Source organism: Neodothiora populina (assembly GCF_041146345.1).
Source record: "Neodothiora populina strain CPC 39397 chromosome Unknown canker_contig_14, whole genome shotgun sequence".
Taxonomy (NCBI): domain Eukaryota; kingdom Fungi; phylum Ascomycota; class Dothideomycetes; order Dothideales; family Dothioraceae; genus Neodothiora; species Neodothiora populina.
In genome coordinates, this window is record NW_027191408.1 from 971,887 (window position 1) to 987,936 (window position 16,050).

A 16,050-nucleotide genomic window follows, 5' to 3' on the forward strand; every position below is an offset into this window, starting at 1 on the left:
AGTCTTTGGTGGCACAGATGGCCAACCCATCATGAAGAAGCAGAAGGGAAGAAGAAAGCTGGCTAGATGCCCTTGCGAAATTGGCAATCATTCGTCTCACCGGCGTCTGAATTGCTCTCCAAGGTACTCGAGGACCTTTGGACTGACGACACCCTGGTTGACAAGGTGTTTGCTCAGCCCTCTCACAACCTCCATTTGCTGTTCCGGAGTGAGGCCTGTAATCGCAGTCTCGATGACACTGCCAACAGAAGCCTTGTAGACGGCGATGAAGCTCTGGTAGTAGACAAAGGTGAAGAAACCCATGATGAATTGGCAATCCATACGGTCGGTCATGCCGCCATGGCCAGGAATAGAGTCGCCAAAGTCCTTGATGTTGAAGGTTCTCTTCAGACCGGAGGCGAAGAAGCCACCAAAGGGAGCGATGAGCGAAGCAAAAGACGCGAACACCAAGATATGGAATTGCATAGGGCTATCAGGAACCATTAGCAGGGATAGACATGCATTGTCACAGCAAGGAAAAAAAAAATTACCAGATGCTCAACTTGGTAGGCAGATGGGTCCAGTTTGGAGGGATGAAAGGCAGCTGGTATGTATGGGGCAGGAAGACTGGGTTCACGTCACATTCGAGTCCAGTGAAGAGGTTTGCGCCAAAGTCCTAGACCGATTAGCAAGAATTTTGTCTGTGTGGCAGATAGTAACATACATTGACAGGACAGATGAAGTACTTGGACCTTGCGAGAAGGTTGGTCAAGGCAAAGCCGAAGATGATGGTGAAGACCCATGCGCCTAGGAAACCCTCGACAGTCTTCTTTGGGCTGATCTTGATCAACTGGGTGCGACCAAACGTGATACCACAGATGTATGCGAAGATGTCATTGGTGATGACCAAAGATGCCGGCAGGAAGAACCAGATCATGCCCTCGAAGACGCTGTTCATGACAAAATGGGCCTGCACAACGATGAGGTAAAGAGCCATGTGAGTCCAGGCGAATTGGGTGAACTGGAACTTGTAGTGGCCCTTCTCGAGAGACATGACGAAGAAGACGAAACCTATCAAGGGCAAGTTAGCTATAGCGAGGAGCAAGAACAAATATGGCGATGACTCGACGAACCCATGACATAGAGCATGAAGCTGATGAATCGGTGGTGCGTCGCAAATGGTAGCAGGACCTTGTCGACCAAGATGATGTGCTTGAAGTAGTATATGACACTCTCGCCGTAGAGGAAGTACATTGTGGTTCCCAGGAAATACCAGTTCAGTGTCTTAGTGAAACGCAGCTTTCGAGCCCTGCTGGGGACGTTTGAAATGGCGATGACTTCCTTGAAAGAGATGATCTGGATGGCGGTAACGATCATGATAATGTAGATGTGACCAGCGAACATGGCAGCGAAGAAAGCGCCAATCATGACAAAAGTCCAAATCATTCTCGTGATGAACGTTTGCTTCTTCTTCTCATATTCAGTTTGAGGAGGAGGCAGTTGAGGCTGCAGGTTTCCGGGTCAGCGTTCGTACAGAAAGATATGCACGTGAAGATGGCAGTGCTCGCCTTTTCATCATCTGTCCAATTCGCATCATGAGGCTCAGACGACTCAGACTTAGAGAGCGACGAGTGTCCATTACGGGTAGGAGTGTGTGGTGGATTGGAAGCGACATCTGATTCCCTTCGCTTCCTTAGGCCATCCTTGTATTGGAACTTGACGTCCTTCTTTGGCTTCGTCATTTTGCCGCTTCTCGTTGAAATGGCAAGCACGGAGTGGTCGTATAAGGCAGGACTAGAGTGTGCTCATGGAGATCGACGAGGTCGAGGAGCTTTACAACACACTGTCGCGTCGAATTATTCTCTTCGGGTATCTGAGCGTCTCCGCGTGCGGCAGATGATGTAGCGACTCTGATCCTACGCAGATACGCTATGGTAGCTAGCGACTCAGACGTAAGTGGTTCGCAGGTGACGTAGGAATCAAGGACTACTGAAGCGACAATCACAACACAGATTCAGTGATAGCTAAGCAAAGGTCAGGTACCTAGACATTGAACACCTATGTCGAGAGAGATGCTGTATCTTCCGTGTCTTTCCTCCGACACTGCCCTGCCCGCCGGATTGTCAGGTAAGCTCTGCGGGTCAGTGCCTGCCCGAACCAGCTTTCCCGGCTTCCTTTTCCTCCAAAACGACGTCAACACCTGCCTGCTTTCCGTGCTTTTGTACACTTTCTTGGCAAATGCATGTGATTGGGCGGTCCGACTAAAGCTCCGTTGCCCGCATCCATTCTACGTAGTGAAGTACCTACTCCGACATTCAGATGCAGTGATTAGATACAGTGATAATCAACCTTGATATCTCGATACACAGTAAACAACAGCGGAAGTGAGTTCCTGATCAATCACTGTACAGAACATAAGTTCGTCGCCAAAGTCTCTGCAGTCTGCTCGACTTGGTGTTTTCCTCTTTCACTCTCTCTCTCTTTCATATTTTCTGCATCATCTCATCTTCCTGAATGGCAATTGATGTTACTGTAATCTATAAGCCTGATAGAGTGCTGTACAGTGATCTAGTCGCGTCCTAGCATGGTCTCCAGCTTATAGAAAGACTGATGGCCGACCAGGATGATGAGTTCTATACCTCGGAACTGGAGTTTGTCCCGCAGGCCACTTTGAATGATCTGGAACATGATGCGCTCGTATCGACTCAGCGTAAGGTAGCGGCATTGCAGAGCCAAAGACGTAGCCAAGTGTCACGACCATTCCATCCTCCGAGTCGTATCCAGAGATGGCACCTGCCAGCGCCAGCTCGCCATGCATCTCCACTGCCTGAGGACCCTCCCTCCTCGGACTACGCATCTGATGGCCTTGACGACGAAGATGTCATCAATCTGGATGACAGAGACGCTTCTTCCACCATAGTGTACGGTGCCCCGACTCGAACTTTGGCAAATGAACTTGGTTAGCTCATCCTTCTTCTTCCCACTTGAATTGTGTTGATGGGTCTCTAACATGCATGAGAACAGAAAGTCCTGACTCACATCATGCCATTGATGGCGTTGGCCGCCAGCAGAATGGACCCATCCATCCACAAACCGGCGAGCTGTCACATCCTGCGGCGCCAACGGAAGATGCTACCCCCGCTGCTTCAGAAGCAAAACTGCAGCAGGTAAGCAGGTTTCCAACCGAGAAACATGCCCAGGAAAGCGCCCACTGACCACCATCGGGCTTTACCAGATTAGAGCCGAGTTTGAGCGGAGGATACAGATGGAAAAAGAGATCGCAATGAAGAAAGCCGGGGAGATAGCCATTCTGAGATCCAAGCACGAGAAAGATACAAAAGAGTACGAGCGACGCATAGCTGTCATGCAGAAGCTGCACGCAGACGAAACCGCCAGGCACAGGGCTGAAGCGCAAGCCGCGCAGAAAGATCGCGAGAAGATCGAGACGAACAACCGCTTCCTGGAACATGATCTTGCTGAGGAGGTTGAGCGCTCTAAAAGGTTCAAGGTTACGGCCAAGCATACAAGTGTGAAGCAAGTCGATCAGAGAGCTCCTTCGTCTAGCAGAACATTCGACTTACCACATCGCGACGGCTTTGACGATCATGAAATTGTGCTCGTGTCTCCGTCGAAGGCAAAGGACAAACCAAAGGCAGAGACTCCACGAGCGGGCAACAAGCGCAAACGCAAAGTCGACGTCAGCCCCGTTCCGCCTCTTGAGCTGCATACCGTCGCCGCCAAGGCTTCTCCTACTGTCCAAGAGCTTGATGACTCTGCGATCGGTCGGCAACCGCAAGATCAAATTCTTCAGGATGGGTCTCGCTTCCTGGTCAGTGGTTTGTTGGATCCGTACACACGTGTCTTGTTACTGACTTGGCTAGACTATCCAGCACGTGCTGAATCACCGAGTTGCGCCTGGTTGTGAACGTACTTACGAAATGCTCACGAGATATTCATTGCCTTCCTCATCAGGAAAATCAATCGCAGCTACGATCAGCGAAGCACTGGCGAAGTACCTCCCGTCAAGGAGCAGTCCAGATCTATCGCTGCATATATGCAACACCATACTCGGTCTCTGGGCAGCATGTATAGAGGAGCATTATGTGAGCCAATATATTTTCAAGCATGTCTTGATACGTTGACACTGATTGTGGAAATAGTACGCCCCAATACGCCCTCTCGCAGAGCTCATGGACTTTGTGCTGAGTTTAGGACCGAAGGCTACAGCAAGTCCACTGATCGATCAATTTGTCCCCGTGGCCATGAAAACAATAGACTTGATCGCCATGCCGATAGCACGACCTTCGCAGATATCCTCATCAACCAAAATTCAGACCGGTGTGGGGTCTGTTCAAGACTTGTCTGAATGTGTCGATATGGACCATGTCCTCAGCATGATGCATGACATGTCACTAACAGCCAGCCGTTCCGCCGAGACGAATCGCTTGTTCTGGCAGAAGGTCGAGTTTGACTTTGCATTGTTGCTTCTCAACGTGCCGCAAGAACTCCCCCACATGCAGCTGATGCTTCAGATGATAGCAGCGTCGGTCCTCCCCGAGACTTTTGGAGTCATCTCACCTCACCCCGAGAAGCAAGAAGATCTAGAAATACATACGATACATCGATTGACGAATTTGTTGTTTGAGAAGCCCAAGGCACCTCCGCATGAGGAAGAATACGAGGATGTCGAGCTTGGACTGTTGCGCATCGACATTCTGCAGACGCTTGCAGCTATAGCGGTCACACAACATGGCAGCACGAGTATCGCACAACACCGCACGGCAATAGGGAGGCTGATGCGGTTCACGCACATACAAGTCATCAACTTGTACGATATTCCCTTTACGTCATTCGTAGAGTCTGAGGGGGCGGTACTTGCGCAGCAAAGCCGAATGCACGAACTTACCACCGCGGCCATCAACATGACCGTACGCCTGTTGTACTACGTTATGCACAAGCACGCGGACATTGTCAACTTTCGTGAAAAGTTTGGTATCATCCCTGGCGGGCATCACAAGTTCTTGGTCTCACTTACAAGACTTGCCTTTTCCGACCAATTAATCTACGAAGCTGGCATCGAAGAAGAGACTGTGGATGCGGCGCACGCTATGCTCGACCACATCTTGACTCCCGAAGAAGGAGAAGCGGTCTTCGAAGCCATCGAGACACCTCGAGGTACTAATGGATCGAGAGCGTCAGCGCCCGGGTAGATTTGATTCTAGACTGCGTGAAGTTGTATGGCAAGCATAGACTGACAGATGGGTGCAACGACACATCTGTCTTTACCCGTTGCACTCAGGTGAATGAGGCATCATGATAAGGGGGCTTATATTGGACTCGAGTAATATGAAGCACAATCCAGGATAGGGACCAAGGAAAGGAGACAGGGCGCTGGAGCAGCTTGTAGCTATGGCGGCACTCGGATGGGAAAACACGAAATTATGGATATAAGACGCCACCCACTTGTATAGAAAAGTACACTAACACTGATACTGCTCGAACGATCAAGCACGGCTCATACACCTCATGAATCTAAAGAATGTCGACGTGAAGACCATGTAAGTGAAAGTCCAAGTCACGTGCAACACCGCCATGTGGAGAAGGAAGCAGCGGCACTTTCCGTTTGCGGCCACCAAGGGTAGCACTTGCCTTGCCCCGCCAGCCCTATTCAACATTCGGGAAAGTTTGAAGAAAGTGTGACGGCAGGAGCGAGAGAGTCAGTCAAGAGCAATCAGTCACACATCAGCTGGACAAAGTTACCACAACAGCATCGCTAGACATCACCACCCGTACATCCAACTGACCCAGGTTTACACAGCCAGAAGGGGATCTACAAGCATAAAGGAAACAAACAAAACACAGAAAAAGACAGGAACAAATCGCCCATCATGTCTCTCACGAATTGCCGCTTCTACGAGGAAAAGTTCCCAGAGATTGATTCGTTCGTCATGGTGAACGTCAAGCAGGTGCGTTCTTTTGCTGGTTGTGGCGCGCCGAGATAAGGGGGAAAGAGGAGCAGCAAAAATGCAATAAAGATGGAAAAGAAGGACAAGACGAGAAGACATGCGCTGACTTGAAGACCAAAACAAAAGATCGCAGAGATGGGCGCATACGTCAAGTTGCTCGAATACGATAACATTGACGGCATGATTCTGTTGTCTGAGCTCTCCAGAAGACGTATCAGAAGTATCCAGAAGCTCATCCGAGTGGGAAGGAACGAGGTTGTCGTCGTGCTGAGAGTGGACAAGGAGAAGGGTATGGCATCACATGACAGAAAAGCAGTAAGGATAAGAAGCTGACTTCCAAGAAAAGGCTACATTGATTTGTCAAAGCGACGAGTGTCGCCCGAGGACATTGTCAAGTGCGAAGAGCGATACAACAAGTCCAAGATGGTGCACTCGATCATGCGCCACGTAGCAGAAAAGACCAACACCCCGATCGAGGAACTGTACCAGACCATCGGCTGGCCGCTGAACAAGAAGTACGGCCACGCCGTCGACGCCTTCAAGCTGTCCATCACCAACTCCGACGTCTGGTCCGAGATTGCCTTCCCTAACGACGTCGTCAAGGAAGAACTCACCTCGTACATCGGCAAGCGCCTGACTCCCCAGCCCACCAAGGTGCGCGCCGACGTCGAAGTCACCTGCTTCGGCTACGAGGGCATCGACGCCGTCAAGAACGCTCTGCGCTGCGCAGAGGCAAAGAACACCCCGGACACCCAGGTCAAGGTCAAGCTCGTCTCGCCTCCGCTGTACGTGCTCACTTCGCAGACGCTCGACAAGAACGTCGGCATCGACGTGCTCGAGGAGGCCATCAAGGACATCACCGAGAACATCAAGGCTGCCGGAGGCAACTGTGTCGTCAAGATGGCACCCAAGGCCGTCACCGAGAACGACGACGCCGAGCTGCAGGCTCTCATGGACAAGAAGGAGCGCGAGAACGCAGAGGTCAGCGGTGACGAGGACGACTCGGACTCTGACGACGGTGTTGTCGCTGCCGACAAGTAAAAAGTGCCTTTCTTTTCCTGTTCAAAACCCGCTTTTCATCTTCTTTGATCTCTTCTTCTTCATCGTAGCCGGGCGAAAGGGGGCGTAGAGGGATGAAAGAGGAGGACCCGACACGGTGACACTACATGGACCCGTCTTTCAGCACGCATACACAACCAACGCTGATGTAGAAAATAACGCAGGCTTGTTATGGGTTCATACCAGCATGGCGTCAACTAAGGGGAAACGCACGTGAAGTGGATGAACGGACGAGTGGAAGAAGGAGAAGCAGAAGAGATCCGGCAGGTAGCTCTTAGCAAAAAGAGCTGTCCAAAGATTATCACGTAACGATGAACTCGAAGAATTGTGTTTTCTTTAGAGCAAAAAAAGTAGAAAGAAATGCAGCAATATGGGAAACTATCAGTCTATTTCGTCTTTGCCTGTCCTTCCTTTGTTCATTCATCCCATGCGCTGATAGAGAGTTTCGATGAACCACGAATAGAAGTCGATTCACGAAGAGCTGATGCCGTGCCCTTTATACATCTCTCGAAAGTCTAGACCACACGAACAGGGTATCACCATTGCACTTTTCTTGACTACCTTACGGTTTCTCCCTTGTCTGTCGGCCGGGTACCGACGAACGACTACATGGCCCACGCTGCGTTATCCCCTCGTTTTTCTTATATCTACAGTACATATCCGCACGCTTCTCTCCCTCCGTGTCAAGAACAATACATACACAGCATACACCCCATCAGTACCGTAAAACAGAGCTCAAAAGATCAAAATCCAACTCTAAGCATCAACATCTCCCAGGCCCGACCCATCTCCTTTGTCTCCAGTGCACTTGCATCCTGATCTGGCGCCTTGGTCTTTTCTCGGGCTTTGTTCCCGTCGTTCCTCCCGTCTTCGGTCTTGGCTCTTGCCGTTTCTTTGCCTAGCGCTGCGATGAAGCGCTCGATGGCGCCGCGGAGGGCGTGCATGTCTTCGCTGTTGATTTTCGGTTCGTTCTTTCCTGTAGGTGCGGAAGAGAAAGTCCGAGACCGCGTCGCGGAGGCAGAGGTAGGCTGGGAGGAGGAAGAGCGCAGTCGACTCCATACCTCGAGAACGGCCGCGAATACTCTCTCTATCGCGTCTCGCAGTTTCCTGTGTCTGGAGCGCAGGAACAGGCGCGTGCGGATTGCGGATAGGGTTCTTTGATGCAGTTTTTGGAGGTCGGACAGGGTTGTCTTTACTTTTCTCTTTGGGTGGGGGGTTTCGTCGTCGATGTTCGAATCGGGAGATGGAGAGGAAGAGAGATAGAAAGACTCGGTCTCGTCGACTGCGCGCATGAGGTCCCCCCAGGGCTCGGCAATGCCTATGTCGAAGATGTAGGCTGCGAGGCTCGTGATGAAGGCGTGAGAGTACATCGCGTAGGCTTGTGCTGCTTTGCTTGTCGTGTTTGCATCTGCTGCTGCTGCTGCTGCTGCTTGGGAGGAAGGAGAAAGAGAGGGCGAAGCAACGACGAGTCTCCGTAGCCCGACCACAACGTGCACCATCCTGACTACTCCCAGAACAAACCTGAACACGTCGTCGTAGTCGCTCATTATGTTGGCAGTGAAAAAGACAGTGTCTAGTGGTCGAGGAGCCTCGTACGACAGTCTCAGGAAATCGAGCGCGTGGATCGAGTTTGGGTCTAGGATTCTTTGAATCTCGGCGTCGGTGGGGATGTTGCGGATGCTGAACGAAAGAAAGTTGTCGATTTTCCGGACTTCTGTTGTCGCTGTGGCAGCGGACACGATACCATTGTTGCTGGTGACGGATGCGGGCTGACAAGACTCGGATAGTACGCCCATCAGAGCAAGTCTCAATTCACTACCTCCGGGCGGCCACGAGGACGACGATGAAACATCTTCTTTTTTTTGTCCTCCCCTGCTGTCTAGCCGTAGACCCAACGGCGCGCCGCCGCCTTCTTTGCCTATGACGCTTCCCGTACGTCTTTGAGCAGTCGTCGAGTCGGCGTCGAAGAGCGCGAGCGATAGTCGATATGTGAAGAGGCCGTTGCCGAAGAGATGAAAGGAGTGCTGGATGTTCAAGTGGTGCCGTAGACCATAAGTCCCGAACAGGAGACGCATGATTGTGATGTTGAGGATGCTGGATTGGGCCTGAAGATATGGCTGCAAGGGCCCGAGAAGGGCATATCTGTTGTGCGATTCTTGTGAAGATAAAACATCTGCTGTGTGAGACAGAAGGTCGTTATTGCTATGGCCTGCACGCAACGATTGACTCTGTTGGATAGCAGAAGTGACACGGGACCGAAGAGAGTCGGACTGATCAGTTGAGGACGATTGTCTTTGATCAGGCATCTGTGAAAAGCGATCGCCCAGGTTGGCGAAGAAGACTTGTTGATGCTCGTTGTCTTCCCACGCCATGCATTCATCATCATCACCCAAATCTGAATCACCTGTCTCGGGAGTCTTCGGTATTGCACTTTGTCTCGCACCTGCGTCATATCTTCCAATCACCTTTCTGAGCTCCTCTTCATACCTGTTGACTCTTCCCAGAACTTCTTCGGCGGTAAGATGGTATGCGGCAGCATCAATATCCGGAAGCTGCACGCCCCAAGTAGCAGGGGTCAGCAAAGGATGGTCTGGATCAGACTCGTGGAGTATACCAAGTCCAGTGACTAAGTCATCGATAACTTCCTGGTCCTCATCTGACACCATGCCTGTCAATTCCGGTGCAGTTCCCACGTTATCAGACTTGCGAATCGACAAGCCAACCCTTTCACTAATGTCCTGCATCCAAGGTCGACCGACCCTATGCAAGATATCGAGATAGACTGCGGAGTACGGAGAGCAAGAATTCTCCAAATCCCAGACGTCTTTCTGTACAAGCTGAATAGCCTCGGTATCTGATCTTGCAGACCTGATATTGTCAACGAAAACACTCAGATCGTGGAGAACAACACCGGTAGTCTCGAAATGGCTGACGAGCTGCAATGTGCTCTTTGCACCAGGTACATTGCTGGCAAGTTCTTGCTCCAGCACTTCGAGGATAACCTGTACGCATCTCGCAAGGGCGACTCGAGCAGCGAGTGGGTCTTTTGATGCATATGTCCCATCGACAAACCTCCTCAGCTTGACGAACAAACCACCTATACGGCCGAGCTGTTCGACGATGCCCTCGGCGGCCATGAGCGACACGCCAGAGAACCTGACATTTGGAAGTGTCTGTGTGAAAGTAGCATTGTAACCATGTCTCTTCGTCTTGTTCTTGTCGCTTTCGTTCCACTGGAACAGCGCGCTCGAGCGGCCGGAGCCGAGAAGAGCAAGACATTTGAGGTAGAAGGCACTTTGCAACACGTCTCCCGCACCTTGTCGCCCCCGTCCATGTCTGTTACTCGAGGGTTTAGAGTACAGTCTCTCAAGCAGACCGTCGAATACTCGGTCGCCAGCTTCAGAAACATACTTGATGCTCGACTCTGCCTTCTCTTCCTCGTTTCTGTTCTCGTCGCTACCGGTCCCTTGCATTCTCCTCTCTTCAGCAAGGAAGACATCCCACGTCCTCAACTTCGGCATGTCATTGTCCAGCTTCATAGCCCATTGCCACAGATCTCCTTCCTCTTCTCTTTGGTCTGTGTGTCCAAGACTGAATCCCTCGACATGATCAGACTCGGGGGGACTGACACCGCCAGGCACAGCATCAAGCCCGAGTCCCTGTCCGAACTCAAACGGCCCACCGAGTCCAATATCGTCCTCGACGAGTCCCGGTCCAAGCCTCAACTCATTCTCATCCGCCTCTGAGCCCCGAACATCAAGATCCAAAGACAGAGACAGAGAATCGAAGAGTCCCGGCCGATACATGCCCTCTTTTACTTTGCCCCTCATGACATCCTCTCGACCCTCCTCCTTCTCTTTCTTCAGCTTTTTCACATCTCCGTCGCCTTGGAAACAGACCACCTCATTAATGGCATCAGCGAACAGACTCTTTCTTGGATCAAAAGCACCGCGAGGAGACTGTCCACCGTTGTCTTGATCATCGTCTACTCCGCCAAACGAAGTGAAGAATCTGGATTTCTGCCATAGGTTCCGAGTCGCGAAGGGGTTGTATGTGCTCATGCTACCATCTTCCATGTCGTCGTTCTTGCACTTGATGTAGGCGTTGTTTCTGGTGTCGTTGATCCTCATCGTCGTCGTCGAGCGCACCAGTCCGGCGTCGAAGAGCGTGTTCAGGCGTCGAAGAGCGTGTTCATTGTGCCATTGTTTCGCTCTTGTGGTCGTCGCTGCTATGCCTGCTGATCGAGGGTAGATGATCGCATTCGTGACTGCCCTGCACCAATCCGTGCCTTCCCCGAATCGCCAATCCCCACAGAAGCGCGAGCTCGGATGGAAATCGTCTCGTGTAATTCGTGACGTGACTGCAGAGAGCTAATTGGTCGTAAAATCAAAGGCGGCGCGAATAGTGTTATACAGGATAGTGTAATGTCCTGCTATCATGGACTTTCTTGTCGCTGTTGTTGTTTGTAGTTTCAATTATTGCGGGGGAGAGAAGACGCGACTTGGATGGCTTCGACTCCACGAGCTACTGTATTACCTTACTTCACTATGGGAGTACAGTAGTTTGACTCGGGAAGCCTGATATGTGATTCGTGACTTGGATCTTTATAGATACATTTAATCCCGTACACAAGGTAATATACAGATTAATGACACGACTTAGCAGCCATCTCGAATGCGAAACAGCAGTAGCATATCTCGGTATGCGCTACAATGCAATGCTCAGACACATGGGTCAACCTTCGCTGCGCGAGGAGCATATGAACATGCATAGCGTCACGTCAGGTCACTACTCGGGACGTTCCATACCTTTTGACAGAACATGTCGGTCGCACATACATCACAGGCAGAAAGACACAGGCAAATGAAAGGTTTATAAACATAAAGGGACATTTTCATTTCTAAACTCCCACATTTCCTTCCACACGTGTGTCAGAATGCTGCCGAGAAACAGACACTTGACATTTGATCCGAACCCAAGGGTATTTTTTAAACAAAAACCCAAAGAATCCGGATCATCTTTGGGCCGCCGTCATTTTTGAGGTCTTTTTTGGTTGCTTTCATATCTTTGAAAATCTTCGTAGCCCATCACCGTGTATAAATCCAATATTCATTCGTCTAGGGAAAGAAACCCCCTTCAGTGCGTCACCACCAATGGCAGCGCGCACTCAAAGGGACCCCGGCTCTCTTTTTGTCGAGCGCCGGAGAGAGGATGGTGATGATCGTCATGGAAAGAAAGGAGAAGAAGTCTATCATCAAGAGGGATAGAAATCCTCTAGAGCTTGTCGTAGTAGTTCTCGTATCCGGGAACCTCGGGCTTAAGACCCTTGCGCTTACGCATGGTCTCGACGACTTGACCGGGCATGGTGGCCTTGTCAAGAGGAGATCCACCGGGGAGGATCTGCCAGTGGTCGAAGACCATCTGGGGGAAGGCCTGGCCAGAGGTGGCAGCACGGAGATCGGCGTTGAAACCGAAAGACTCCTTGACGGGGAGGTAAGCCTTGACGTTGAACAGGGGAGTTCCGGGACGCTGGGCCTCCTCGAAGACGTGACCTCTTCTGCGGGTGAGCACAGAGTAGATACCACCCATGGCGTTCTCGGGCACGGTGATCTCGACCATGAAGACGGGCTCGAGGAGAGAGGGGTCTGCAAGGAGAGTGGCGGCGTAGAGGACACGACGAGCGGTGGGGATGATTTGACCACCACCACGGTGGATGGCATCGGCGTGGAGGGTGACATCCATGATGTTGAAGCGAACGGAGCGCATGGGCTCCTCGGCAACGGGACCTTCCTTGGTGGCCCACTGGAAACCGGAGACGACGGAATCCTTGATTTCCTGGAGGTACTGGACGGCCTTGGTCTGGTCGACGAGCAAGTTGGCACCGTTGGTGTCGGGACCGAAGCACCAAATCTTACGGGCGTCGGTGACGTCCCAGCCGTGCTCGTCAGCGAGGATACGGGCACGAGCCTTGAAATCGTCACGGGGTCCGATCTTGCCGGACTCGATGTCCTTGGAAACCTCCTCGGCCATGGGGGCGGCGATCATGTAGATACGGTTGTGCTTGTTGGGCGACTTGGAGAGAGCCTGCATGCGGGACTCGGCGGCAACCGACTCACGGTACTGGACGACGGGGTCCGAGATACGGAGAGGGACACCGGCGTGGTCCTCCTCGAGATCCTTCAAGCAAATCTCCAAGTGGAGCTCACCGGCACCGGCGACGACGTGCTCACCGGAGGGGGTGATGAAGGTAAGGACGCAAGGGTCGGACTTGGACAGACGCTTGAGACCCTCAACGAGCTTGGGAAGATCGTTGGCGTTCTTGACCTCGACGGAGCGCTGCACAACGGGGGAGACGGAGAACTTCATGACCTTCATGTTGTGGGCAGTCTCGGAGGTGGTGAGGGTACCAGACTTGAGCAAGAACTGGTCGACACCGACGAGACCGAGAATGTTACCGGCGGGAACATCGTCGATGGGCTCGGTGTAACGACCCATCATGAGAATGGTGCGCTGGATGGACTTGATGAACAGGTCCTCCTTGCGGCCAGGGGTGTAGTTGGGGCCCTGGATGCGGACCTTGAGGCCGGAGCGGACGGTACCGGAGAAGACACGACCGAAGGCGTAGAAACGACCCTTGTCGGAGGTTGGCACCATCTTGGAGACGTAAAGCATGAGAGTACCCTTGGCATCACAGTCACGGATGGCAATGGCGGCCTCGTCGTCGTGAGGACCCTCGTAGAGAGTCTCCATACGGTACTTCTGGGCGGTAAGAGGAGAAGGAAGGTGGAGAACCATCATCTCAAGAAGAGCATCGGCGGCAGGAAGGAACTTCTTCATGACGACCTTGAGGAGCTGCTTGCCCTCGAGCGACTTCTCGTCACCGGTGAGCTTGATCTCGAGCTTCTCGAGGAGGGTGGGGATCTGGTCAGTCTTGAAGTTCATGACGGCGCTGAAGATTCTGAAGATGGGGTCGAGGATGAACTGGTTGAAGGCACGGGTGCCCTCGATGTCATCACCACCGTTCTTGGACCACTTCTTGGTCTTGGGGTTGAAGAAGTTGTCACCCTGAAGAGGAACTTGTCAGTCTGGTTGTTTGTGAATAGAAAAAACAGTCTGGCTTTCTTACCCAGAGACGGTCCATCATCTTGTTCTTGTCAACACCAAACTTCTTGGCGTATCTGGTGGCGAACTGACGGATGGTGAAAGCCCAGCCGTGAAGACCGGAACCGAAGGCGATGGTACCCTTCTCGGGGTACACCTGTACATCACCGAGGGTCTTGTCGAAGTAGGTGGCAATGACGACGTTGACCGACTCGATGACACGGGAGAAGTTCTGGTACAGGTCCTCCTTGGAAACCTGGAGCTCGAGAAGAGCACGATCGACCTTGTTGATGACAACGACGGGCTTGATACGCTCACCGAGAGCCTGGCGGAGCACAGTCTCGGTCTGAACGCACACACCCTCGACGGTGTCGACGACGACGAGAGCACCGTCGGTGACACGGAGAGCAGCAGTGACCTCGGAAGAGAAATCAACGTGACCAGGCGAGTCGATCAAGTTGATCAGGAACTCGTTCTTCTCGGTCTTGACGGGAATGTCCTTGAGGTCCTCCTCGTCCAAGAGCTGGGCGAAGAGAGAGATGGCAGTCGACTTGATAGTGACACCACGCTCCTGCTCGTCGGGACGAGTATCGGTGAAACGAGCCTCACCGGCCTTGGCCGATGAGATGATACCGGCACGCTGGACGAGAGAGTCGGTAAGGGTGGACTTTCCGTGGTCGACTGGAGCACGCCCGATGTCAGTAGATTGCTCCATCTTATCGAATCAGAGGGATCTGCTTACCGTGGGCAATGACCGACATGTTACGGATGTTGGCCGGGTTGTCCATGAGACCACGGATCTTTGCACGAGGTTAGCAGCTATTACATTCACGGTCGCCATCATGGTTGATTTGCGCGCTACCCGATGGCGCAGGGCGTTAGAGAAATGATTCGTACCTCCTCGACGGTGAAGCTATAAGCAGAAACCTGGTCAGCAAGCTTTTTCTTCACATTTTGCCCAAATCCTTCATCGCTACCGAGACGACCTCCAAAGCCATCATTTCCATCTAATTTTTTTCATTTGGAAGAGGGGTATGCACTCACTTGACCATCTTTGCGGTGTTGTCTTTTGAAAAGAACTTTTTTTCAGGTTGCTCTTAGGCAAAAAAGGATTCCAGAAAAAAGAACCCCGCTCTCAGTGATGCTGGAAGCGCGTCAAGCACAACCAAGTAATTTGCTGGATTGAAAGAGAGCCTGCCTGTGACAAGAGAAGAAAAACAAGTAAGCGACCCGCACAACAGTTTACACACCAGGAGAGGGGGATAGAGGGGCAGGAGAAGACTGTGTGTGTGAAGAGATGAAGCACAAGAAAGGACTGACCTGAAATGAGGCGATGGAGTCGGTGAGAGAAGAGGGCGGCGGCGAGGGTGGGCAGCAAGAAAGCCTTTCGATTTTTAGTATTTGCCCCACTTCGAGTGGGCGCGCTAAACCAGTTTTATCCGAGCTCTTTCCGCTTACTCAACTGTCGCTGTCTGCTTTTCTGCCCGCACCTGCCCAGCCTGCCTGCCCTGTCTGCCCTCATGCCACGCTGGCGTTGCCTCAGCGAGCAGAAGGAGAAAAAAAAGGTGATCTAATCCTGTTCGCTTCGCATCACACATATTGCCTACCTTGCTTTTCCACCATTGAAACCGTAAAGTCCGGAGTCGTCAATGATAAGGCACGGATCGAATGACCACTTGCCTCTAATTCAATGATCTTGGACTCATCTCGTATTTGCTGCTGTCACTGCTGCTCCCTTGATCCCCTGCTTAGAAACATACTGTACCTTCCTGCAGTACCTGTACTCGAGCTACCCTGAAGCTCCTGATCGTTTTCACCCAAGCACTCGGAGCTGCCAGCTTGACTTGAAATAGGCGCCAAGCCCGTTACGGTAGGTACTTTGTACATGTCGTTGGGCGACAGTACCTTTTGCAGACAATTGGTTGTTTCGTGTTTCATGGTTCAG

General features: G+C 51.9%; 3 protein-coding genes across 3 annotated transcripts; 1 reads left to right on the plus strand and 2 right to left on the minus strand.

The window, feature by feature from the left end:
* Positions 1-96: 96 nt before the first annotated feature.
* On the minus strand, positions 97-1,721 carry AAFC00_002270 (uncharacterized protein; the record flags this gene model as incomplete). Its single annotated transcript, XM_069341564.1, has 5 exons — positions 97-469; positions 531-655; positions 704-1,050; positions 1,113-1,485; positions 1,548-1,721. 5 exons carry the CDS (start codon positions 1,719-1,721, stop codon positions 97-99), a joined length of 1,392 nt encoding a protein of 463 aa, XP_069201649.1.
* Positions 1,722-5,867: 4,146 nt separating this feature from the next.
* Positions 5,868-6,986, plus strand: AAFC00_002271 (uncharacterized protein; the record flags this gene model as incomplete). The annotated part of the gene is made up of 3 exons (XM_069341565.1): positions 5,868-5,945; positions 6,072-6,234; positions 6,292-6,986. The coding sequence occupies 3 exons, from the start codon at positions 5,868-5,870 to the stop codon at positions 6,984-6,986; spliced, it is 936 nt and encodes a 311-aa protein (XP_069201650.1).
* Positions 6,987-12,278: 5,292 nt separating this feature from the next.
* On the minus strand, positions 12,279-15,157 carry AAFC00_002272 (uncharacterized protein; the record flags this gene model as incomplete). Its single annotated transcript, XM_069341566.1, has 5 exons — positions 12,279-14,069; positions 14,131-14,786; positions 14,848-14,905; positions 15,003-15,018; positions 15,150-15,157. 5 exons carry the CDS (start codon positions 15,155-15,157, stop codon positions 12,279-12,281), a joined length of 2,529 nt encoding a protein of 842 aa, XP_069201651.1.
* Positions 15,158-16,050: the final 893 nt, after the last annotated feature.